Source organism: Gracilinanus agilis, chromosome 1 (assembly GCF_016433145.1).
Source record: "Gracilinanus agilis isolate LMUSP501 chromosome 1, AgileGrace, whole genome shotgun sequence".
Classification (NCBI taxonomy): domain Eukaryota; kingdom Metazoa; phylum Chordata; class Mammalia; order Didelphimorphia; family Didelphidae; genus Gracilinanus; species Gracilinanus agilis.
This window is the reverse complement of record NC_058130.1, coordinates 127,530,338-127,555,447: the sequence shown is the minus strand read 5'-3', so window position 1 is coordinate 127,555,447 and position 25,110 is coordinate 127,530,338. Positions and strand designations below refer to the sequence as shown.

At 32.9% G+C, this 25,110-nt stretch overlaps 1 protein-coding gene across 1 annotated transcript in view; it reads right to left on the bottom strand.

Moving 5' to 3' along the window:
- RFX3 (regulatory factor X3) overlaps positions 1-25,110 on the bottom strand; it is a 200,280-nt gene that overhangs the window by 60,766 nt on the left and 114,404 nt on the right. The window contains exons 4-6 of the mRNA XM_044656716.1: positions 20,493-20,567; positions 8,488-8,669; positions 3,321-3,440 (exon numbers count right to left, since the gene is read on the bottom strand). Of these exons, the coding sequence (XP_044512651.1) occupies positions 3,321-3,440; positions 8,488-8,669; positions 20,493-20,567 (377 nt within the window). The remainder of the gene's footprint in view (positions 1-3,320; positions 3,441-8,487; positions 8,670-20,492; positions 20,568-25,110) is intronic.

Below are 25,110 nucleotides of genomic sequence, written 5' to 3'. Positions count from 1 at the left end.
CACATTTCTATGAGGAGAATTCTACAACAAAGTTTGAATTCTACAAAACCTGTTAATATCCTTAGAAATGCTTATACAACTGCTTTAACTTAATAACATTTCTTTTTTAATTTTAATTTTCAGGTCTAAATTCTTTCTTTCTTTCCATCCATCTCCTAACCACTGAGAAGGCAAGAAATACTACATCCATTAAATATGTTAAGTAATTCAAAACATACTTAGTGGTTCCATTTCTAAAAGTTATTCCTACTTCATTAAGATTACAGGGATTTTTCTACATTAAGTAATTTCCAATCTTTATGGCTCCCAAATTTTCTTATATAAAGATATTTAATCTTTGTATTCTGGGTCCAGACCACTTAACTTAGACTTTTAAAAACTATTTTTCTTTGGTTTAAAGAAGCTTACTATCATTCTTTTGAAAGTATGTTGCCAGTAGAATTAAGCTTTGTTTTGTGAAATTAGTGACTTAAAAGCAAATTTTAAAAATTAGTTTGATTTAGAAATTTCTTAATCCAGTTTCTTATCTTCCACATTTAAATTACATTCTCATCTTTAGATTCTGGTATTTGTCCACAAGAGCAATCATAATCATGATCATTATATATATATATATATATATATACATATATATATGTATATATGTACCATATATACTCAGCACAAACTACACTCATGAATATATGTAATACTTAATATAATATGTAATATACAACCCACATAATGCTTACATATGAATTTTATCTTAAGCTGAATAAAGAATATTGTAAAAGGAAATAAAGCTGTATTATATAACCACCACAAACTGTCCTCAACTTTGCTACCCTTAAATTTAAATTTAATAATTGTCAGAACTTCTCTTAAAATAGACCACCAACTACAAACCAATATAAATTTCACTTTATTTTAACTACCATATGAAAGAATATACCGAGTCACTAACAATTAAAAAAATTCAAATCAAAACAACTGATTTTTCACCTCATACTCAACAAATTGTAAAAGATGACATAAGATTGGAGCAGTCAGTGCTGGAGGGGTTGTGGAAAGAATGGCACATTAATGTATTGCTGGTAGAGTTATGAATTAATATAACCATTCTGGAAATCAATTTGGTATTATACAAATAAAGTAGCTAAAAAGTTCAGGCCCTTTGTCTACTAGGTACTGACAAAAAGGTCAGCTTTATATATATCAAAATATTGATAGCAGCCCTTTTTTGCAGTAGCAAAGAATTGGAAACAAAGCAGATGACCACTGACCAGAGAAGAGCTTAATAAACTGTGGTATATAATGGAATATTACTGTGCTGTAAGAAATGATGCATGTAATGAATGCTGAGAAGAATGGAAAAACTTACATGAATTGATACAAACTGAAGTAAGCTGAACCAGAGAAATAACATGCAAATACTACAATAATGTAAATGGGAAGACAAAACCTAAATCTACAACCAAACCCCTGTAAAACCAAACCACTGTAAAACAATTGAAATTCATGTTGTGAGATTATAAGGAACAAAGCTTACCCCAAGAAGAGACATGAGAAAACACTGTCCCCCCAATCTCAATTCCTTTGAGGGAGGAGCTTGGGAATTCAAAAGTGTGGAACATTGCACATATCAATATATATTAATAAAACATACTTTTTCTATGATCAGGCTTGTTAAATTATTTTTTTCATTTTCTTTTAACAGATGGCTCTCTAGGAGAGGGGAAAGCAAAAGACAGGGATTCTTATGCATGGTCCATGCTTTTATTTGAGCTTGACAACACTGATCTAGTACCATTTGCCTTATGATATGCCTATTTGATATTGTTTGAAAGAGAGGTTATTTTAAAAAAGAACATAAACATCTTGCACCTTGCCCCCCCCCCCCAAAAAGGAAACCCTTGTCTCAACCCTGTGATAGTAGTTCTAGAATTCATTTTCACACAATCACTGGAACTCATTTTCCCCCAAAAGCTGCCTCTCTTTAATTCTGACTGTCATATTTCTCCTTAAAACTGAAAACATATAATGAGGATGTAGTCTCCCTGGAGACTGCTTTAGCTCTCCCTTAATGTATCTCCTACTCACTTGTCTTTCAATAGGTCTCAGGAAATGTGAAAGGGGAATGCTTCGTTAATCCTATTGTCAGCACTATTATTTTATTATTTGATTAGTGTTCTATAAAGCAATATGGCCTCCATTACCAGGGTTTAAGAATAGGTATACTAAATCCTTTCTCTAGCTGTGTGGCTAATACCTGTGGCTTCAGAGGAGAATGATGCTTTAGAAAGGAGCTAGGGCATAGGACGCAGTGGGGCATAGCAGCAGACAGAAAGGACTCCAATTGTTTACTCTAATTCTAAAAGAGGCACATGCAATGTAGGATCAGGATTCAAGAAGCCTGGGCTCTTATTCTTCTCCTCCATTATTTGCTAGTTGTATAATCCTGAATAAATCACTTAACCTTATTTAGGTCTTACTTGCTTTATGTACAAAATGGAGATAATAATACCTTACCTGCCATTAGGCAGGAGACTCTCCTCGATTCCTTCCTGAGGTTGATTTCAGCATTAAGATTTATAATTTTATTTCTAGAAAAAGCTTCTATATTGCAGAAAGAAGAATGGCTTGAAATAAATCATTATTTGATTTGGGCAGATTACATTTTGCTTCGTACCTTTAATTTCTTTGATTAAAATGGGATTATCCTATACTTAACAAAGAAGGGCAAAATAGGTATTACTGGTATATAATAAAAAAAACAAAAAACCCAATGCATAAAACATTCTTAAAAAGCTAATAAATATGTCTTAAGATAGAGGTTTTAGCATCTGACAACTGTCAATTCTGAAAGCACAATTGAAAACAATTCAGTAGACATGAATCGATTACCTATTACACATGACACTGAGGCAGGTGTAGAAAACAACATCGTCCCTGTCCTCAAGGAGCTATCAGTTTATTATGGGGAATTTGACATGTAAACATATAAATATAAGTATGGTATATTTATATAGATTAATATAGAGTAATAAAGGAGAGGAAAGTTTGAGGAAGAATTACTTGTGGCTAGCAAGACCAGGAAAGAGTTCATGGAAAAGATGACATTTGAATTGAAAGAAGGGAAAAATTTTAACAGAAGATAAGGAGAGAATGCATTTCAGCAGTAATGTATATCATCTATGTGATTCTTCAGGAGGAAGCAGCACATTATTTTAGAGTGTGGTGTTTTTTGGGGGGATCGGGAGGGAAGGGGTGTTATCAAAAGAAAACACTACAGAATTTAGTGAAAATGATTTTCACATTTCAGTGAAAATTCCAGACTTTACCTTTGTTTCTGTTGCATGGGTTGTTGTCTCATAGCCATATATTGCATGTCCTCTTGTAGTCGATTAAGAGGGGAATCTGGCTTGACACGAATCCCATAGTAATGGTACTTGGAGTTCCCTCTTCATCAAGAAAAACAACAGATAATAGAAATCTAAAATTAGGCTTATTCAATAACCATTTCATTTAAGGCACCAAAAAATAAATTCCAACTATGAAGGGCATATAAATTACACACACATATAAAATGGCTAGTCACATAGGAAGAACTCAACTGGAAAAGTATTTAAATACTAACAATCTCCGTACTATTTGTACACATATCAGGCACTGGACAAAAACAAAGGAAAAAACATATCTTCATGGAGCTTCTTATTATATTCTATTAGGGACTGGGGGTTGGGTGATAACATGCAAAGTAAAAATGAAGTAATTTTGTTGGGGAAAAGCAACTCGCAACCAGAGGTCAGCTCAAGTGGTACGTTAGTAATACTGAGATACTAAAGGAACAAAAGGAAAGCCACCAGAGCACTGAGCAAAAAACAAAAAAGTATCTAGAAGTTATAATTTTCCTTAATGGAAAGAGTACCTACATTGGTTGGTGTGTGTGTTTCTTACATTTGATTTAAATTAATAAAGTTCATCTAGCTACAAAATTAAAATTTGATTCTGCGAAATAATTGAACATTAAAATTTTTTTATTACATTCTGCCTGGATGTTTTCTTAACAGTTCTTTCAGGAACGGTGTTTGTTCTCTCAAATTAAATTCAACACATACGTTTTTATTCCTAAATTGCAAGCCTATTGAGGACAATATTGTACCTGAGCCCTGTATCCTCCCCAGCACCTAGTACTGTGCTATGCAATAAGTAAGCTGGGTCATATTCTTGTGGTATTAACTTATTTAACAAGAGCTCATTATTTCAGAGGGAAATTGCTTAATAGTAAAAATAATTAATATGGGATAAGTGACTTTATTAAAAGGAAATATTAGTGAGACAATATTATTTATAGGTCTAATGGTAAAAATTACATTTCTTGCACTGTCACCTAGACAAGTGCTTAATATTTCTATTTCTTATTTACCTCACGAGTGGTGGAATAAAAATACTATCCCTAGATCTCAGAAAATTGTTATACTTTAACTCAGTTAATTTATATATATATATGTATATGCATACATATATATATATATATATATATATGTTTGCTACAAAGGGCTTTGTAGATGTTAAGGAGAAATTATTTCATCCCTGTTGAATCTCAAACACATTTTGTTAGTCACTGTTTTTAAAAGAATCCATATTTGCAGCCTGAATCAGATGTATCACAACAGACACACATGGGGGAAATTTCTCTGTGAAAATGGCAAATTTCCACATGGGACAAATGATTTCACAATTTCTTCATTTTTGTGAGAAAGCTTGTGTTTGGTAACAAAATTTTGCTCTGAATGGAATTTGTGAATATTTGCAAAAATAACAGTTTTAAACATGTAAATTCTTGCAATGAGAAAATAGTAGTTTCTAACAGGTCTAAATATAGCAAGGCATTAGAACTCTTCCCATTTTTTCCCTCTTTCACTTAAAGAGAGAAATCCAAAGAGAATTTGTGATAGATTTAAAAAAAATATTGAAAGATGCTACTTCCAAGTTTACAGAGTAACTATATATTGTAATGACTACATCCTTGTAAAAATTGTTAAAATGAGAATATTATACAGAACTATTAACTTGCAAAGACATATAGTACAGTTGGAGGGATACCTTAGAGTAGTCAGACTATATAATTAGGAGGTAATCCTAAAGTCAGTCAAGATAGGCCTTCTTTAAAAACAATTTCCAATTAGAATCTATTTTAGTATCTTCAGCCTTAGAACAAAGAGACAAACCAGCTCTACAAACTTTAGCAGCAGTCTCTTTATACAAAGCCAGCCAAGAGCAGTGAGGAAGCAGGAATGGGGAGAGTGGTATATCTCTCCTAGGACCTCTCAGACCCTAAGTGTTTGGCTTCTTACACACCTGCAACCTGCTTCGTTTTATTTTTGGCTCTACTATATTAACAGGATGGCACACTCTGCTCCACGGATGGCTTCACAAAAATTCATGTAGGATCCAAGAGACATGGTGAACTAAATATCGACTTGGCAAAAATGTTCTGCAAACATTTTAATGTTTTGATTATGCTTAGGATCAATAGTTCTATAACAGATTTGTTTTTTTTTTCTGGTTTCAGTAGCTAGTAGGTACATTATACATATATATATATATATATATATATATATATATATATACACACACACACACACACACACACACACACACACACATATAAATTTTTTGGAGGGGAGTTGTTTTTTTTTATGGCTCTACCAGCTGTTCAGTAGAAAATATCTTGGTTTGTTTTGGTTCATTGTAAGGTGTTGGTCAGAATGAATCTTGTTTCTAGTCCCTGTTGAGGGGGGATAGATTGAATCATTTCTTGCAGTAGACACATTTAACACTATCTCAGTCTGATTACTTTCCTTTTTAGTCTCTTAGAAAAGCCCAGCTATGATTATAAATCTGCATGGGATTTAACATTTCCATTGAATATTAAATTTTTTTTAAAAAAAACCCTTACCTTTCACCTTAGAGTTTATACTGTGTATTGGCTCCAAGGCAGAAGAGTGGTAAGGGTAGGCAATGGGAGTCAAGTGACTTGCCCAGGGTCACACAGCTGGGAAGTGTCTGAGATCAGATTTGAACCTAGGACCTCCCATCTCTAGGCCTGGCTCTCAATCCACTGAGCTACCCAGCTTCCCCCTTAAATATTAATTATTAAAAAGGCTTAGTGTAAACTTTTGGTGCATTGTGAGAGAAAACATGATTGCAATAATCATTTGGAAAGTAAAAATCACAAAAGTAGAGTAGAAATTTATTCTAGTCAAAGGATCTACCTCCAGAGTAAATCTTGAGCTTTGAAAAAGTGAAGTCTCCACCTAAATCTTTTCCAGGGACAGGATACAAGAAAACACCTAAGCAAGCATAAGTTGTTCAGTCAAAATGTTCATCAAAGAATACAGACCTATATGGCAATGGGCTTCCCGCAATGCATACTTGTTTAGGTGTTTTCTTGTACTCTAAAAGATACTTGCAACCATTATTTTCGTGGTTCTGGACAAGGGATAAGACAGAAAACAATCAAAGCTATGAATGCTAACTCTTTCAGTTTGATGAAATGAATCATATGCAAAGTCAGTGGTATAAAATTTGCTTAATCTTCTGTTTCATGTATTCTTCACTAAAATTCAATTAGCAATGAGGAAAGAAGTTGAACTAAATATCATATTGGCTGATGCTTGGGTCCACAAACATTTTGGTATTCTCGTTTTGCTTTAGATGAAGTTTTAGAGGATATTGTTGACTCTGGCCTGGTTTCACTGATGCAATGGTTGTTGAAGAACTGAATCTGTAGTTATCTACATGCTGCCTAGGCAGGTAAAATTCAACAAAAGGGAAGAAATTTTCACATTATATATGTATATATGTACATATATGTATATGTAGCACATATATGCATATGCACATATATAACAAATATGGATTTGGGGTGTGTATGTGTGTGCACTTATATACACATATATATGTACAAAATCCATAAATATGTGTATACACATAAGGAATCTCAAAGGTTCACTCTTCTCAGAATAAATTTATAATGAAGTAACTGAGGCTTTTTAACTAAGGGTGCCAAGGAATATTTACAAGAATACTATGGTGCTATGAATCATAACTAATTAAACTAAACTGCACTTGCTAAAATGAATGACCATCCACCTTTATCATGAAGTAGTTCTGTTTTGCTTCTTGATTTAAGATTCCTAATCAATAAAATTTAGCAATCCAAATCTAATCCTTAGGCATGCAATGTGTTTCAAGAGCTGAGAGATGGCTCTGGAGTTGGAGGCCTGAGGTTCAGTCCTAGCTTTCTCTCCTCTGTGACCTTGAGTAACTCACTTCATCTCTCATCTGTAAGATGATCCCCAAGGTCCCTTCCAGCACCAAATCTGAAATCCTATGAACAATGGAAACAAACATCTATTTGCCCCTGAATTGCTATTGCAATGCCTTATTACTTGAAAATATATAATTTATAACAATTACATTGAAAAATCTGGAATTGAGAAAAGTAAAACTGCATTAAATACATTTTTTGCATGTCCACAAAAGATTTGATGTTGATTTGTCCCATCTCTAGAAATTGAATCATATTAGATCAGCACTCTGTACTTCTTGCCAGGAGAGTGTAAACTTCCAATTTCTTTCTTCATTGAAAATATCTATTTGATATTTTGAGCAAGCATAATGTAATGAAATGAATGAGGCCCTTGGTATATAGAAGAAATTGCCCCATATTAGGAGTTAGGAGTTAGGAGTTGGGAATAATTATCTGAAAGTTTCATACTTAAATTATTAGTTTCCAAGCAATGAAATTCTTATTTTCTCATTTCCCAGTAAAAAAGAAAAAGAACATGCTAGAGTAACAGGCTTTTAAAATCGAATCAATTCCCATAGCCTTGAAAACAATACATTTTTGCATGTTGACAAAGATTTGTCCCACCTCTAGAAACTGAATCAAATTAAATCAGCTCTTTGTACTTCTTGCCAGGAGAGTGTTAACTCATCTTGGACTAGCAGATGAGAACCTTTTTATATGGCTGTTATAATACAATTTTGTAGGAGTCTAAAGACAGACTTTTTCTACTTAATATATTCTCTTTGTTGACCATCATCAGTAGCATTTTAGAAAGGGCTGTGATATAGGGTTTAAGATATCACGTGTAAATTTTGGGCAAAACTGTTGATCTTTCTCTGCCATTCTCTCTTTGGCTTGATAATCAACTTCTCTCACCCCTTTATTTACTATGTCATGCAGACATCAGCTGGTGAACTCTTAGTGAACTACTTTAGTGGAGGAGACACTCCCTACCTTCCCTATCCAATAATTTTCCACGTGGGCAATGTTTGGGACAAACATTTATCTTTTGGATTTTGTGTTCTCAAATGGATGCCTCTCTGGCCTTGCCTTATCTGGGTGCTTCTATTCCCTTCACATACAGGCATAGTTTCACATTCTTTCACTACAATAATTTTTGAAAATCCATAATCTTATTTTTCAGTACTGACCTAGTTCCCAATCTCCTGGTTCGTAGCCCCATGAAAATTGACCTTATGAGTTTTCCAAAGGAGGCAGCATTGACTGGGTCCAGTTTGTGTTCCTGACAGTGTCGTAGGTAATGGTTGTAAAGGGTACTTCTAGGGAGGCTCACACCTTCTGCTGTTTCATAATTGTCCAACAGCCACTGGAGCTATTATAAGTAAGACAGAGTAAACAAAAAGAAACAGCATAATTTACCAAAATATCTATAAGCCACTAAAAGCATTAAGAGTGTCACTTCACACACACAAGAAAGTACTTAGAAGTTCTCTTGAAAGCCTTATGATATGATAAGTAGCTCTATTTAAGTGAATTCAGAAGCTTAATCTACTATAGGGTTGAAAATTCTTGGAAATGTCTGTTAAACAGCAGAAGTCATAATACCTGTGACCTCCAACAATGCCTATATCTCTCCAAATATACAAAAGCATGTAGTGACATAATGATTTTCATTGTATTGATTGTTGCTTTGGAGACAAACAGCTACTTTCTTTGGGGAATTCAGATAATCATATTAACCAGTCAGAAGTATAATTTATACCACCATGGAACAGAAAAAAATCATGTTATCCAGGCTGACGGCCTGGCACATAATACATTTATTGTTGGTTTGTTACGATACACCAACAGCAAACTCTCTTGTAGGAGTCCTTATGTTAAGGTTATATTTATTTTTATAGGGTTCCTAACTTACTTGCTTCAAATTGCCACAAAATAAAAATAATACAAAATAATACATTGTATGCTAAGAAAGAAAAATTTCTGAAAAGGTAGAAAGGCAAGAAAACTCAGTCATTTCTTGCCAAAAGGTAAGAAAAATTCAGTAACTCAGGTTAAAGACTATTATACACAATGGACATTTCTTTACTTATTCAATTTTCGGTTTATGTATCTCTGTTGTGGGGAAGGCTGTAGTAGTTAAATTTACTGTAGGTTCAATCTCTAACTTTTTGGAAGAAATGCTTTGTTAGAATTATCTCAAAACTTTCTGTCTCCAAGCGATATTTTCACAATGCCATAGAAGGATGATGACTGCTAATATGTATAGATTCAATAGGAATTTTAGTCTTATTGATAGCCATGGGGTTGTTTTCTTCTGCTAAACCATGCAAAAAGAAATAAAAGAAATTCTAATGCATACAATTGTAGTTTCTGATGTCTTGACAAGAATGACAATTGTAAAATATGTAGGACACATATTACCACAACTGTTTTACAGATGGGGAAATAGAGATTAAGTGACATGCCCCAAAGTCAACACAAGAAATAAAACTAGAGCCTTGATCAAAACCCAGGTTTGCCAATTCCTATTTCCTTGCTTTTTATACCATGACACACCATGAATGCAGCTTTTAGATGACTGAGAAGAAATCGTGGTGTATTGCTCCACAATTCAATAATGCAAAATGTATATGAGAACTTGTGAGGCTTCTCCTAAGTTGACTCCTAAGTAGGGAAGTCAAGGAGAAGTCGTTAAAGTTGTCACAATTTCAACTAACTTTCTAAGCAATTCCTCTTTCACACTGTCATTTTTAGGGATTTGTGATTACATTTGGAATATGAATTTAAATTTGAAACTAATAAGGTGCCATTTTCAGACTTTTAAAAGGAAAACATCCAACATGATTTTTTTTCAGGTTTCCTGCCTACAATAATTTTTCTTAGTAGACAATTGTGCCAATTGAGTGGCATTTTATAAGGCTGATGCACAGACATAAATATTAAAATACATACATTAGGTGCCACATAATGCATATATGACAAGGTTCAGGTTTTGCACAAGACAAACATAATAAAGACAATTTAGGAGAAGCACAGGTAAGATTGACTATTAGACAATGGTGATACCTACATTTTGCATAGTTTCATACTTTAAAGCTCTTTCACCTATATTATCTCATTTGATAGTTTCAAAACTCCTGTAGGAAAAATGGGGCAGGAACTATTACTCTTATATTACAAAATAGGAAACTGAGGCTCAGAGAAAGTAAGTTACACAAGCTAGTTAGCAGCAAGACACAAGGACTAGAACCCATGTCTCCTAATGGCAAGTTTGGTGTTCTGTATTTACAATGTAGGAAAGTGCTATGTAGTACTTATCTTTAGCATATTTCAGGTAACTAGCATATGACATTGAAAGTAGCAAAATCAATGTAAAAACGATTCTAATGGCTTCTGATCACACATTCATTCCACTGAACTACATTGATAGTAACTCACTGTAACATAAGAAGATCATAGATTTAAAGCTAGGAGAGACAGTGTAAATGATCTAGACTAACCTCTTAATTTTACAAATGCAGAAACTGTGGCCTTAAGTGACTAGAGCAATGGTCACTGATATTCAGAGTCAGGATTTGAATCCAGCTCTTCTGATTTCAAATCCAGAATCCCGTCTACCATGAAACCTCCTCAGAAAAATATCTGGGCTATTTACAAAGCCCCAAAAGATATCATTCTTTTTTATAATTGTTTAACAGGTAAAAATAAGTATTTGGTAATTTAGTATAAATCATACTAACTAGTAACATAAATTTAGTTTCTTTGATAGAGGTAGATACATTTATACATTTTCCATAAATATTTAGTCCTTTACAAATATGTAAGAGAAAATTTTGTTTATTTTGAATTTTACTTTATTATTATTATCCTTGCATGGGTTACCAATAATTTTAATTATTCTATACTTCTTACAAATTCCTTATTTCTGTCACTTGTAATTGTTTTCCATTGGCATTCTAAATGCATCTGAATCAGACTTACCTTAAATTTTATTTTAGTCCAATTTGTCTTAGATCATTTAGATAGCTAAACTGGACTATTTCCATAGGATTCAGAAAACTATAGTGACCAAAATATTTTTTGTCTCTTTTCAATTGGGCCACATATATAAGCACAGCTGAGTTGCTTGCCTTTTATTAGTATTCTTCAAATAACTAGGGAAGTTATATTTGCTATCTGCATAATAATTCATAAAAGAATATAAATGAAGTAGAGAAGAAAAAATATTTGACAAGGCAAATGCACGAAACTTTAAAAAAAGCTGAAGTCCTACTTAGTTGAGTAGTGGTAATGTGAGACACACAGAACCAACAAAAGAAAAGGAGAATTTACTTCAGAAAATTATATGGTCTATTTTTCATACAAATTAATAATTTTTTTAGGGACAGCCCTAAAGGGTATAATCTCAACAGAAGTAGGGTAAAAATGTCAAGAATTCTTGGCAAATTTATTAGAATATGGGGGATCTTATGGGAAATCAAATGTAGAAAAAATAAATTTTAAAAGGGATTAGGTAAATTGGCCTTACACTCAAAATTATGCAAATAAATTTTATGTCAATTAAGTGAACATAATACAAAACAATTTTATTACTGAAGGAAACAACTAAAATAATCTGCCTTATCCAAAACAAAAATGCAATCTATTCTACAAACTTCCTTAATTTTGTACCTGTCATCAGACAGATTTAATTATTTTTACATGAAGATAAACTCCTGAAAATTTTATTTGTATTAATTTCTCATGAACATTTCTATTAATCTGAGGAAATTTAAAAAAGTGACATTCATAAGAATTATAAAAATAAAATTTTATAAAATATTGGTTTCACTAGAAACTCTGATAAAGATATTGAGTTAGGATAGAAAAAGAAATTCTATTACATGAAAACAGATAACCAATGCTTCTTACTTTGTGCTCAACTTTAAATATTTTAGAGTTAAAGACTGTGTCCTCGTAAACAAAACAGAGAATGCTATCCAAATAATTCATAACAAAAAAGTTTTTGATGGAAAGATCCATATAATAATTAGGTATTGGGAAATAAAATTATCCACACGAGTGCCTCATTTCCAATTCATATTAGCCATGGTCACTAAAGAATTGCCACCAAATTGAATATTAAATTGTCAATTAGGTTTTTTTCAGTCTTAGTAATAATGATTCCAACAAACAGATTGGACCAGGTATGTGACAAATAGGAATAATTGTTTGGATGGCGAAAAAAACCCATTATTGATTATTTTAACCTGATTATTTTTCTGATATTTCCTGATACACACATATACATATGTGTATATTACATGTATTCAGAGACTATTTATCTGTTTTTATCATCTATCTAGTCTCTGGATACGTAGCTGTCACCTATGATTTTATGACCTTTAAAGAGCATTTCCGTAGTTCTAATTCCCTTTTCTTCCTTTATTACATAATTACAAAATGTTGCCAATTTTATTCTACCTGGGATTTGGTTGCAGTCACAAAGATTTCCACTCCAAATTCACTAATTGTTATTTAGTTGAATATCTCTTTTTTTCTTCCATTAACAGAGAGGTCCCTTAATCTTCTTATGTGAAACAACTACTTTGGAGTAAAAGCAGTGGCACAGTTACTGCCAAAAGTAGGGGAGGAGAACCTTGATGTTAGCTTTCCTACCCTCATGTTTGACAATCCAAAATAATTACTAAAAAGGGCAAGGGTAAGGGAGATAAAGTGAAGAGGACAGGAATTAAAGGTTTGAGAACTATCATGTAAGCATTCAAGACTAATCAGTAAATAGCAATCTACTTCTTGGAGATGTCTATTTTTAAATGTAAAGCCAGGACCCACACATAGGCTATAAAATTTCAGATTGGGTCTTTGAGCCCCAAAATATAATTTATAAAAGTATTTACTTATTTTGAAAGTAGCTTGGACAGTAAGGGATTGTTTCAAATCACTACTCAAGGAATTAGAATCTATTGTGCTAATAACAAATTTTTTTAAGGATACAAATTAGAGATGTACTTGAGACCTTTAGCATTATTATTTTTATGTTAATTTTGAATTTAAATGGAATACAGTCATGAAATGTGGATCAGAGTCCAGAGCTGGTCAGGGCCCTGAAGTTCAATTCTTCATTCTATGGATGAGAAAACTGAACCACAGAGAATTTGTTCAAGATCACAGAGCAAATAAGCAGCAGAGAAAGGATTTGAATCCAGTCTCTTCCTTTCTACCCTACTACTGTATTTTTTAAAAATCAATTTTATTGGAAACTACATTTTAGCTTTTTAGGGTTTTTCTCTTTCCTCTTAAAACAAAGACACTAAGTTTTTCATGTTACAGAATTTAAAAATATCTTTTAAATTAGTTGTTTATAAGTATGATTTAAAAGCCCATAAAATATACCATTGGAACTTTTAACCTTTAGCTTGGTTTATAAAAACCTGATTATTCTGCTAATGAACAGATTTAAGCGTATCTAAGGGTAGAAACAAGATAATTACATCTTTCAACCTTTGCATTTAATCTGTGTTAATCAGGATAGATTAAAGGAAGGTGAAATTTTCCTATTTTTCCCAAAGGGAAATACTGATTGACAAATAAAAAAAATCATTTCCCAATTAACTTCTAAATGTAACATTTGGGACATTTTATTTTTTTTCCAGATGGATTATAACCTATTAGGATTCATTTTCAGTGCCGTTTACTAATGACATGCATTTTGACAGACCTTATTTCAGGCATAACTTATATTTACAATGTTGGCATAGCAAAGTCAAAGAGGAACATAAAACAAAGATTTTGGCTTTAGGCTGGATGTATTTCAGTGGCAAAAGGCATGAAAGGATCATTTGCTGAATTACAAATAGGAAAGAAAATAAATGCCCTTTAGGCTTTTTAAATGAAATTTTAAGCTATCTAACAATTCAAAAAATTACTTCAAATTATCGATGACCAATTTAGACCATTTTCATATATGCATTTAACAACCTATATTTTCCTTTGTTGGCAAAAAACATTATTTGCAAAGCTGAATTATTTATAACTAAGAATATAAACAAAAAAATAAAACAGTAAACCTGCCTTTAGTTTTGATAAAATGTTATTTAGGCAGATTGCAAATCACTTAGCCACATGATCCTCATAGCAAAGAAAAGGGAGAAACTAAATTAGGAATGAAATAAAAATCCATTCAAATAATGAAACCATTTGAAGGTTAGGCCTCTTTAATGCCAAACAATAAGATAGAATCCCAGGAAACTATGAGAAAGAAGCCACGAGTTAAAAGGAATTTTTTTTTCAGTAGAGCTCTCTTAATCATAAATTATACTTGTAATGGTCTTAAATATTTTGAAAACAAAAAGCTTATCTTTCATAAAACTATATAAGTAGTTAGTGGGGAAGGGTCTGCATGACCATTAATCCTTTTAGTCACACAGCATTCAAGGAAGTGACACTTTTGGCACTATACTTGAATAGACTTGACTATAAAAGAGATATATAATTCTAACTAAAGAATACAAAAGAGGTTTGTGCATGATTTGCATCCTATATTAGTTATTCCCTATCTTTCCTCTCTCTCCTCTCCCAATTCTTTAAGATTACAGCGATCAACAAAGTTTGAAATTCCTTAATGGTAGCAAGAGGAACATTATTTGACATCCCTAAACTCAACTAGGTACTATGTATTATGCCTTGAAATCTCATCATAGTATTATCAAGGATTTTGTTTCAATGTGTATTTTGTTAAAGTAGAAATAAAGATGGTTATCTGTCTATCCCACTCTCATAGTATCTAAAAGAAATAGAGGTTAAAAATGCGCTCAAGATTCTAACAAAATTCTAGAGCAATGAAGAGAGCAGGTTATTATTTTATTTAGGTAGAGTACACTTCCTTACCTACCACATGGGTTCTTAACTTGGGTCTTGTAAACTTAAAAAATGTTTTTTGATAACTACATTTCAGTTTGATTGATTTACGTTGAAATCCTATGTATTTTATTTCATACATTTATAAACATTCTGAGAAAGGATCAGTAGTTTTCACCAGTGCCAAGAGGCCCACAACATAAAAAAGGTTAAGAAGTCCTAATTTAGCTCTTTCTTCCTAAGCAGCCTTCCAAAGTACATTTTCTCATGTGAAATTAAAAACGCAGATCTTCAAATCACAAACAGTGAATTTATGAATGCTACACTACTACTTTTGGCCCTTCACTTTGTTAGTAAGAGTCCTCTCTATAACAGAGATTTTTAAACTAGTGTCCAAAGAGCCCCAGTAGTTTTGTGGACAGATTTCAGGAGATCTGTCAACTTGGATGAGAAAAAAATTACATCTCTATTTTTACTAACTTTTGGGTTTCTTTCTCAATCCTACATATTTTTTGCACTTTAAAACATTATTCTGAGAACGGATCTGTCCATAAGCTTCACCAGACTGCTGAAAGGATACATAATACTGCCTTGTTGGGGCCTGCCTCCATTGAAATCCCTGTTGCTCTAACTTGTGTACTCCCACTTCCACTTGTTGGAATCAAAGACTAAAATTGGTCAGTGTAATTTTTCTTATTACTTGAGTTGGTATGAAATAAAGGGCAGGGTCCTTTCTTGATTTTATAGCAATGGTTGAGATAACCATTCTTTTGTAACATGGTCCAGTACAAGTTACCACATTGAAACTGTTATAAAGGGGTGTTGGTAATTTGGTTTTAATTGTAGCTTAGCTATACCATGTATTAAATGAATATGTAGTATAGGGCTAGCCTTAGGAAACTAAGCCACTATTTGACGGGGAAATGTGTTTTATTTAAATTAAATTTTTTTGGGGGGGAACACATTCTGTTCTTAAATTGGGAACTGCTTGTATTTGAATCATTATTCCCTTCATTAACATACATGGGGTATGTTTTGTTTTATTTTAAGAAAACACTTGGGTATTATAGTACTTTATTATGGTGCTGATATGGAGTTATATTTTTTTGTTAAAAATAATCTTTAAGTACCAAAGAAATGAACACATAACATCCTCACATAATCAGACCATCTTACACAAATTCCAAGTTTTTTTTCAAAATGCCTAAGGTAGCTCACATTCTTGGACACTTATAAGTCAGGGCAGGAAACCATGATGAAGATTACTGGTGTTCAGATGACAAAGGACTGATTCATAATTGCTATGACATTCTTTAGGGTTTGATTCTACAGCTGATTTACAAAAATATTGTCAGTATCATATCAAATTACAAAATCTCCAAAGTGAAATCTATCATTCCCTATTTTAGAAGAGAGATAAAAACCATAAAGATGAATCAAAATGTGGCAATTTCCAAATGAGAAAGTTTAATTTCACAGGTTTTTGTTAAATCAAATTTAATCTTCAAAAGGAGGTGGACTGGTCAAGTATGAGCAATAAGAGTTGTACAACCTGAGTGTTGGGATAGTACTCAATACTGGAACAAAGAGTGGAATGGCTACACAGGATGAGAAAGTATGGCAAAGGGTGGGATCTGCACCAGGCTAAGATAATAGCTACCCAAATAAATAAGATCACAGAGTAAAGGGACAAATAATGAATGCAGAGCGATGATTCTATAAACTGTTATCAAACTCATGATTCAAGTCTTTATCTCTTAGTTTAAGAAAGTTAGCGGGTCCTATACACAAGTTCTGGTTAATTTGTTGATGATTCTAAGTGCTAAAGATATCACCGAAATTTTTTGTGAATTTAACTAGTTTTTGGTTTAGTGGGAAATTTCTAGAAAAAAAATTGAAAGCCATTAAATGAATTTCACCAAGTAGAATTTTACTTTCATAAGCTTTTATTCTTATGATATGGAGATGGGTACAACATCTCTACAGTTACCTTTAGCTCCACATCCTATTACCTATTCTACATAGTGAGAAATGATCTCTCACTTGCATTCCCACATGCAAAAGCAGCCTAAGGAGCAATATTATGGAAAAGAGAACTAGATTTGAATTCAGGAATGCCTGGGTTTGAACTGAGGCTCGGTTATTTTTTATCCACGTGACTCTGGCCAAGTGACTTGGAATCATAGGATCACAGCCCCAGAGTAGAAAGGAACGTGATAGGGTATCTAGCCCAAACCTCTTACTTTACAGATTAGGAATTTGAGATGAAGGAGGATACTAAGCACAACTTGTGCCCAAAGGCACACATGCAGTAAGTGCTACAAGGTGGATTTAAACCTGGTTCTTCTATCCAGAGCCAATGCTCTTTCTGCTGGGCCTCAAATTTCCCATATATAAAATAAGGTAGTTGAAACACCTGATTTCTAGTGTTCTAGCTTTAAATCCTAAGACCTTATAAATGGCTTTTTATCACTGAAGTCATAGGGAAAGTGACAGGGAAGATACCTTTCTATGGAAATTGATTAACCGGGGGAACTAACACCTTGCTAGGTAGAACAATTTCCCTAAGTGGAGATTTTTTTAGTAAAAAAAAAACCTGAGTTCGTGACCTACTTCACAAATTTGGTAAGCCTAAATTTATGTCTTTCTACATATAATAAGGAATATCAGTAAATTAACTTACTCAACTTCCAAAAGCTAATGGTTTTCAAAATCTTTCACTAGAAATTTTCCACTCAATTGAAAACCAATTAAGTTTACAAAGTCTATAATACCTTTAGCAGTTGGGTGTCACTTAGAATTTGTAGAAAGAGCCAAATCAAACTGCTTAAACATATTTAAAATAAGGAGTATCGTTAATCTCCAAGGAGCAAAAAAAATTCTTACAAGATTGGGAACATTTTCAAGATCACTAATTTAATAGTGGTGCTTCTATTAGGGCACTTGTCTATGAGCACAGTTATACATGTAATTGATAAACAGTATACTGTTAAAATAAATCCTGCTGGCAAATCAGCTATGTTTCTAAAGAACTTTACTTAAGATATGGTTAAAAGGGAACTTATGAAATTTGAAGAGCTCATAGGCATGGCTTAGGACAGAAAAAAATTATTGGTACATTTGCAAGTATTTATAACCATTGTTTCTGTACAATAAAAAAGCCTCTGGCACTGAAAATCAGCATGAATGATTTTTCCATACAAGGTAATAAACAATCTGAAGACACAGAGTGAGAAACATTTGTCTGCTGTTTATGCTGCTTCATTCACACCTTCATTAACATTAATTATTTCTTCATGCATTCTACAAGAGAAAATTTCAAAAACAACATATTTGAAAAATTTAAACAAACCAACAATTTAAAACACACAAATATGCTCACATACCTACATTATTGTTTATTAAGATCCCCAAATGAAAAGGGTGATGAAATAGAACTTAAATTTAAACATATGCAGCATCTGATATACAAATTAATCAAATAAAAATAAAATCTGAATGGAATTTTATTCTGGTACAAAGAGCTTGAATATTTGCAGAGTGAATAATTATCAGAGAATTTTGATTGATTCTCATGTTTCTATATATTTTTTCACAAGGACAAATGAAAACCTTACAAATTATACTCCACAAATTCAAAACACAAATGGTTTATGGTTACCTTCCTCTGTGCTAATAATATCTTGAAAACTGCCCTTAACATAGCAATATACAGGTACAGATTTCAATAAATATACAAGAATAATTGTGGTGTGTAGAATGATATTTTGCATTTAAATCCCCACAAAGAGATTTGATACATACATTACCAACACCTTAGAATTATGAAAAAAAAGAGAAGCCAAGGAATATATGCTATCATCTTTCCTCCATGTTCAAGTCATTCTTTCGCCAAATTAAGTATTTTTCTAAATTATAGTCATTATCCACACTTCCTGTTTATGAATATTTGCCCCTTCACCTTGAGATAACTTAAAACTTTTCATTTAAATGGAACATCAGAACAAATGAAGAGAACTACTACTGTTTTAGAAATTAGCTAAAAATGTTCAGAATTATTAAGTACTTTTTAAAATTTTATCTTCATTCTATTCATAGAATGTATCTCAATTTCACCTTTACTATATGTTCCTGTACCACCAGTTGTAACTTCTGTGTATAAAAGCAAACTTTATAACTTTCAGAAAATGAAATTATGCTAAAATGGTTTATTAAAATGATCAAATCCACATAAGGAATGTTGAATAATTAGATTTCTTCCCTGACTCCCTCATTCCCTCCCTCCCTTCTTTCCATGCTACAATATAGTTTTTAGTCAAAGATTGGAGAAAGGAGGAGAAAGGGAATCACTTAAATATCCTAAATAATTTTATTTTTGAATTCAGCATATTTGTATTACATAATCAAAAGGGAAAACACGTTTTCCTAAAACATTATTGCTATAAATTTAACAGTCTGTCCATTTAAAATACACTTTTCTGTCTGTTTTAAGAAATTTATTTAATCTATTCAGAAAATACCTTCTAAAAGCTTTCTAAAACACTGCATTTGAATAGATTATAAAAACCTGAGTATAAATAAAAATTTACATACAATTATTAGTTTACTAATTTATAAAATTTCTATCAGTCCTTTTCATGCTTACCAGGGGTCACAGTTATGTTGTAAGTGATAGCAATTAACACTAATGACCTGAAAAAGTATAGTTCTCTTTTTTTCTCATTTTAAAATCAAAATATGACATTTTCACACTCTGCTTCCTCTCTTCTTTCCTTTATTTTTCTATCTTCTTCTTTTCTCTCTTTTTTATTATACTTGTTTCAATTCTTTTCAGGCCCTGGACCTTTGGGGCTGCACAAATGTACATGGATGTTGGAAAACATCTTACTTGCATCTTGATGCCATTTAAAAAATGTTTTATTGTTAGCTCTTCTGTGCTGTTCTAAAAAATGAATCATTACTTATATATGCAAGTAGAGAGGAGATTGTCTACTTCTACCTCTAACTAATATAGATTTATGTTTATCCACGATAAATTGGTATCAAACAAAAGATTTTCAAATTCCCTACTAGCTAGAACTACAATGTGACGTTTATAAAGTTAAAATGTTTTAAGTTTTTATCCCAAAATTTTTTTATCAAAGTCTGATAGAGTCCCTGAGTCTTCTACTTTTGAGATACTTTGCTAGACAAAATAGCCAAGAATGATGTAAAGATTGTAAGTAGCTGAGAAAGGAAGATTAAGAAGCAAAATAAATAAAACAAGCATTTAAGAGCAAGCTAAACATGCAGAACAAGCAAAGAGATTAGTTTACATGAAGAAGAGGCAACTTACATGGCTGTTGAGAAGAGAGCTTCTGTGAGTGGACAGACCGTCAGACTTTTGCAGCGTCTCAATCGCCATTTCAATCTGATAATAGATGTCATTAAAAAAAGGACTCAAGACAAGATAGTAACAAAAGGCTGACCAGAGAAATTTTGATAGGTTCATTCAAGTTCAATATTTGCTTCAAAGTTGGCTAATGAATAGATTTCCCTTAAAAAAATATTTTTCCTTCTCCCTCCACCCCTACCCCAATTCCTATCGAACTCACAAAAGGAACTACTGTGAGCATTCTCTAATTATAGTCAGACCATCGTCCTGAGAACCCCAGCAGATTTTTCCAAGGTTATGAAAAAACATTCTTGACTTTCACAATTCAAAGACACAGATGTGGAACAGAAACTACTCTCTCTTTCTGTATCCTCCCACCAAAAGAGTATTCAATATTTGTTCTCTTCTCCCATGAAAGGAAAATGTTATTGCAGATCCTGTGTTTAATATATTATAGTATTTTAATGCTAATGTGCAAAGAAGTCTTTACAAATGTTCAAAGATGTACTCCACCCACCCTCTTTTGTTTTTGTCTTGCACACAAACTGAAAATTTATATGGGTCCTCCTAAAATATCATTGGCATGAACGAATAAACTATAACTGTATCATGTCTTATCCTACAGAGCATATGTATCTTATCCTCTCATGGTGTGATGGTGACACAGAAACATCAGAAATGACAGTAGAAGTGAGATATAAAAGAAAAACAATTTGGAGCCAATAGAGACAGGGCAATCAAAGAAACTGCCTTGCTATTTGAACATTGCAGCATTAGCAAGAAATCAATTTATCATTTAATAAGTAAGAATAAATATAACTTTTTGTCTTGGTAAATTCTCACTAAAAGACATATCCTTTACTCAGTGTAGTTCTTGAATGTCTTCCACCTCCTGCTTTAATTATAACCAGTTATGGAATGTCTAAGAACAGTTGCTGAAAAGCATTGGTAATAGTTGCATTCTCATGGAGAACTGCTTACAATTAAAAATCCAAACAAACCAAGTTCCGCTTAGAAACCAATATTTAAGCCATTTAAACAAGAAAACCAATTTCATCTTTGTAACAATCTGATTAAATTTAAGGCTGGAATCAGGAAGACATGGGTTCAATTTCTGACTCACACTAGCTATGTGTTTAAAAAGGGCATTATTGCATTTTTCAGCGGCATAGGCAAATGCTGAAAGACGATGTGATTATAGAGAGCTTCTGATAAGCAGATTGGAAGGGATTTTTATTCTTCAAAAGTCTTACAATGGGGGCAGCTGGGCAACTCAGTGGATTGAGAGCCAGGCCCAGAGACAGGAGGTCCTAGGTTCAAATCTGGCTTCAAACACTTCCTGGCTATGTGACCCTGGGCAAATCACTTAACCCCCATTGACTAGCCCTTACTGCTCTTTTGTCTTAGAACCAACACATAGTATTGATTTTAAAGCAGAAGGTTAAGGGTTTTTTTTAAAAAAAGCCTTACATTACTGATAAAATCTCAAATCTGCCCCCAAATTTCCCAAAATGAACAGTCATGACAAATACCTTAATGATCATTTATATAAATGAGGTTAAATTAGATGATTTATTAGAACTTTATTTAAAAACCATAAAATGTTACAAAATGTATACTATTATTATAATACTTTTTATAATTTATTCTGAACGTAGAAATTGAGCATATTGTCATTCCTCACTCTATTGTGGCTCACTTATCGAAGCTTTACTATACTGTGGGTTTTAAGAAAAATATATCTAATTCTAATAATAATATATCTAAATCTAATAAATCACAGAGATTTTGCTATATCACAGGATTTTGTGGATGAATACCATACTGTATACAATGGAAAAGCAGTATGCCACTACTACTTGCGCAAGTTTGCCTTCATGAGATTGTACATGACACACTGTTGGCTGAAAGGCAACCAACCACAGTTCTGTGTTCTGTATCCTGGGCACTGATTGGTTCAATGTTTATAAGAGTGTTGGAAAGGTTAAAAAGAGGGTGGAAAAGGTTTATAGAAGAGTGGGAAGAGTTTATAAAGCCTTAAATTATGTATAAATAAAAATAAATTTAACATCACTTCTTTGTGGATTTTCACCTATTGAGGAGGTCTCTGGAATGTAACTCCCACAATAGGTGAGGGATCACTGTATTTTGGAAATTCTAAAAAAATTTCTTGTGAAAATAGCAAAGTGTGATTTTCTCTTTTAAATTTGCATGGTAAAACACCCCCAGCAAGAATTTGCATTCCCTATATTAACACCCATCTATCTGTAACTAAACTGTACCAAATTCCTCAATAAACCTTGATACTACGATTGATTGCAAGAAAATTATTAATTGATTAATATGCAAGAAAAAAGGAGATTGTCTACTTTCATCATACACTTATGTAGGTAACTTTGGTTTTTCTGTGATAAATCAATGCCAACAAAGGATTTTGCTTAAAGACTTCAAGTTAAGGGAAACCTGCTAGGTCAAACTTTCCTTATACCTCCTGCAATTGTGGTAGGTAGACATAGGCATTATTTTATAGATGAGCAAGCTGAGGTTCCAAAAAGACAGTGAATATAGATATACTACTAGTAAATCTTGATGTTAGCATTCAATTGTCTTGATTTCAAGTTTAGCTGTGATTTCTACAATGTCACTTCAATAAACATTTCTGTTGTCCTGTAAAGGACACTTACTGACAGCACTATTTTCATTCTAGACATTACTTCTACAAAGATAAATAAGAGATGCTCAATGGCTTATCCATAGCACATTAACCAAAAGGGAAAACCAAAAGACTTAACTGATTACTAGATTCTCTTAGAGGTATGCAATGAAAACACTATACACTGAAAACATGCTTTAAGTGAATTTGTTGAAGAGGATGATTATAATTCATTAAGAGTAAATAGTCTTGTTTTTGAGATATAGCAATTTTATCCCTTTTCCTGAAAAACTTGTTAAAATATTTTATCGATTATTTAAAAAAAACTAAATATGCTTTTCAACTATTTCATGAATTTCAACCCATGAAGTATTCATAGCAATTTACCTATTACTACTTGTGTCCACATAAGCTTTCTCTTTGTTCATTCATCTGATATATTTGTATACCTCTTTTCCTTCATAGTCAAAAGCATTGTTTCCTCTGACCTGATTCTGTTTTCTTCAATTCACATTATTCCATCTATAAGGCCTCCAAGATATTTTATGTACCTCATAATTAATTATAAATGTAACTCTTATTATACTCTTCCATTATATTGACAGATCAAAATCTATTCAGTTATTTCCCATTTGTGCCCAGTTGTTTCCAGTTTTTCTCACTAACAAATAATGATGGTGTTATGAACATTTTTGAACAAAGACTTCTTTGCTTTTGAATAATACTCTACCTGAGTATTTCCAACAATGGCAACAATGCTGGGTCAAGGGAAATGACTTTTTTTATAACTTTTACAGTGTGCTATCAGTATGCTGTCTAAACAGAGCCTGCTAATCAGCAATATTAGTAGCAGTGTAAGAGATGTGATCTCTTCTCCCTCCTACCTGCATAGTTGATAATCTAAGTAACCAATATCTGATCAGAGACTCTGTTCTTGCTGGCTACGGGAGGTGAGTGAATCTACAGTCCCACAGATTAAGGACCCACTCACAAGAACTCTTAACACATAGTCTCCTTCTTCTTCTCCCTCCTTTAGACCCTTCCCCCCCCCAAACAGTTCAGTTCTAGAGATTTTGCCCTTATCTTTCTTCTTTAGGATGAATGAGAATATAATCAACAACAGATCTTGGACCTTGGACAGATTTAGCATTGTTCAGTCAATAGAATCTGTCTTCTTTTGACTAGCAAACCCTTTTTTACTTGTCCTCATCCTGAATTCCTGTGATGCTGAGTGAAAGACTACTAAGAAGATTCATTGATTTTAGTGCTTTGTCTCCTTTCTATGTCCCAAGACTCACTCTATCTTCCCCTCCCAATGTGTCCTATGAAACTCACTTCTATCATTAAGAAACAACCTGTACTATTAAATCTCTTTTAGACCTTGCTTACCCTTCTCCCAGAAAATGCTGCTTCTCATATGCCTCAGGAGGAGGAAGGAAACTACTCCTTGTTCCTCCTCTTTGCTACTTCTAGACTCTTTCATTGTCACTGTCACTTGTTTTCCTCCACTTGGACTTATCACCTTATCCAGATCCTAGAAGCAGTTATCTACCTCTACTCAGGCCATTTATCCCCCCCCCTTTCTGCATTTAACACCTGGCTCACATTTTATTATTCTCTATCCCAATCCCAATTCTGGTCAATATGCATGATGAAGACCCCACAAACACACTGGCCTCCAAGTTCATCAACCTTCTCAACCCTTGTGTGAATTTGTACCATCTTTCTAACTCAGTCAAACACAAGAAAAGGCAGTTCCTGACTTTATCCCCTCACCTAAGTGTTCCATTTTTATGATTAAAAAAATCCTCTGAAATTCTTCTGACTATATCTTCCTGTTCTTTTCTCTTTATGCCTCATACCTCCTAAACTTATTCTCCTCATCAAAGCCTCCCTCTGGTAAATGTTCCTACATCAGAGAGTTAC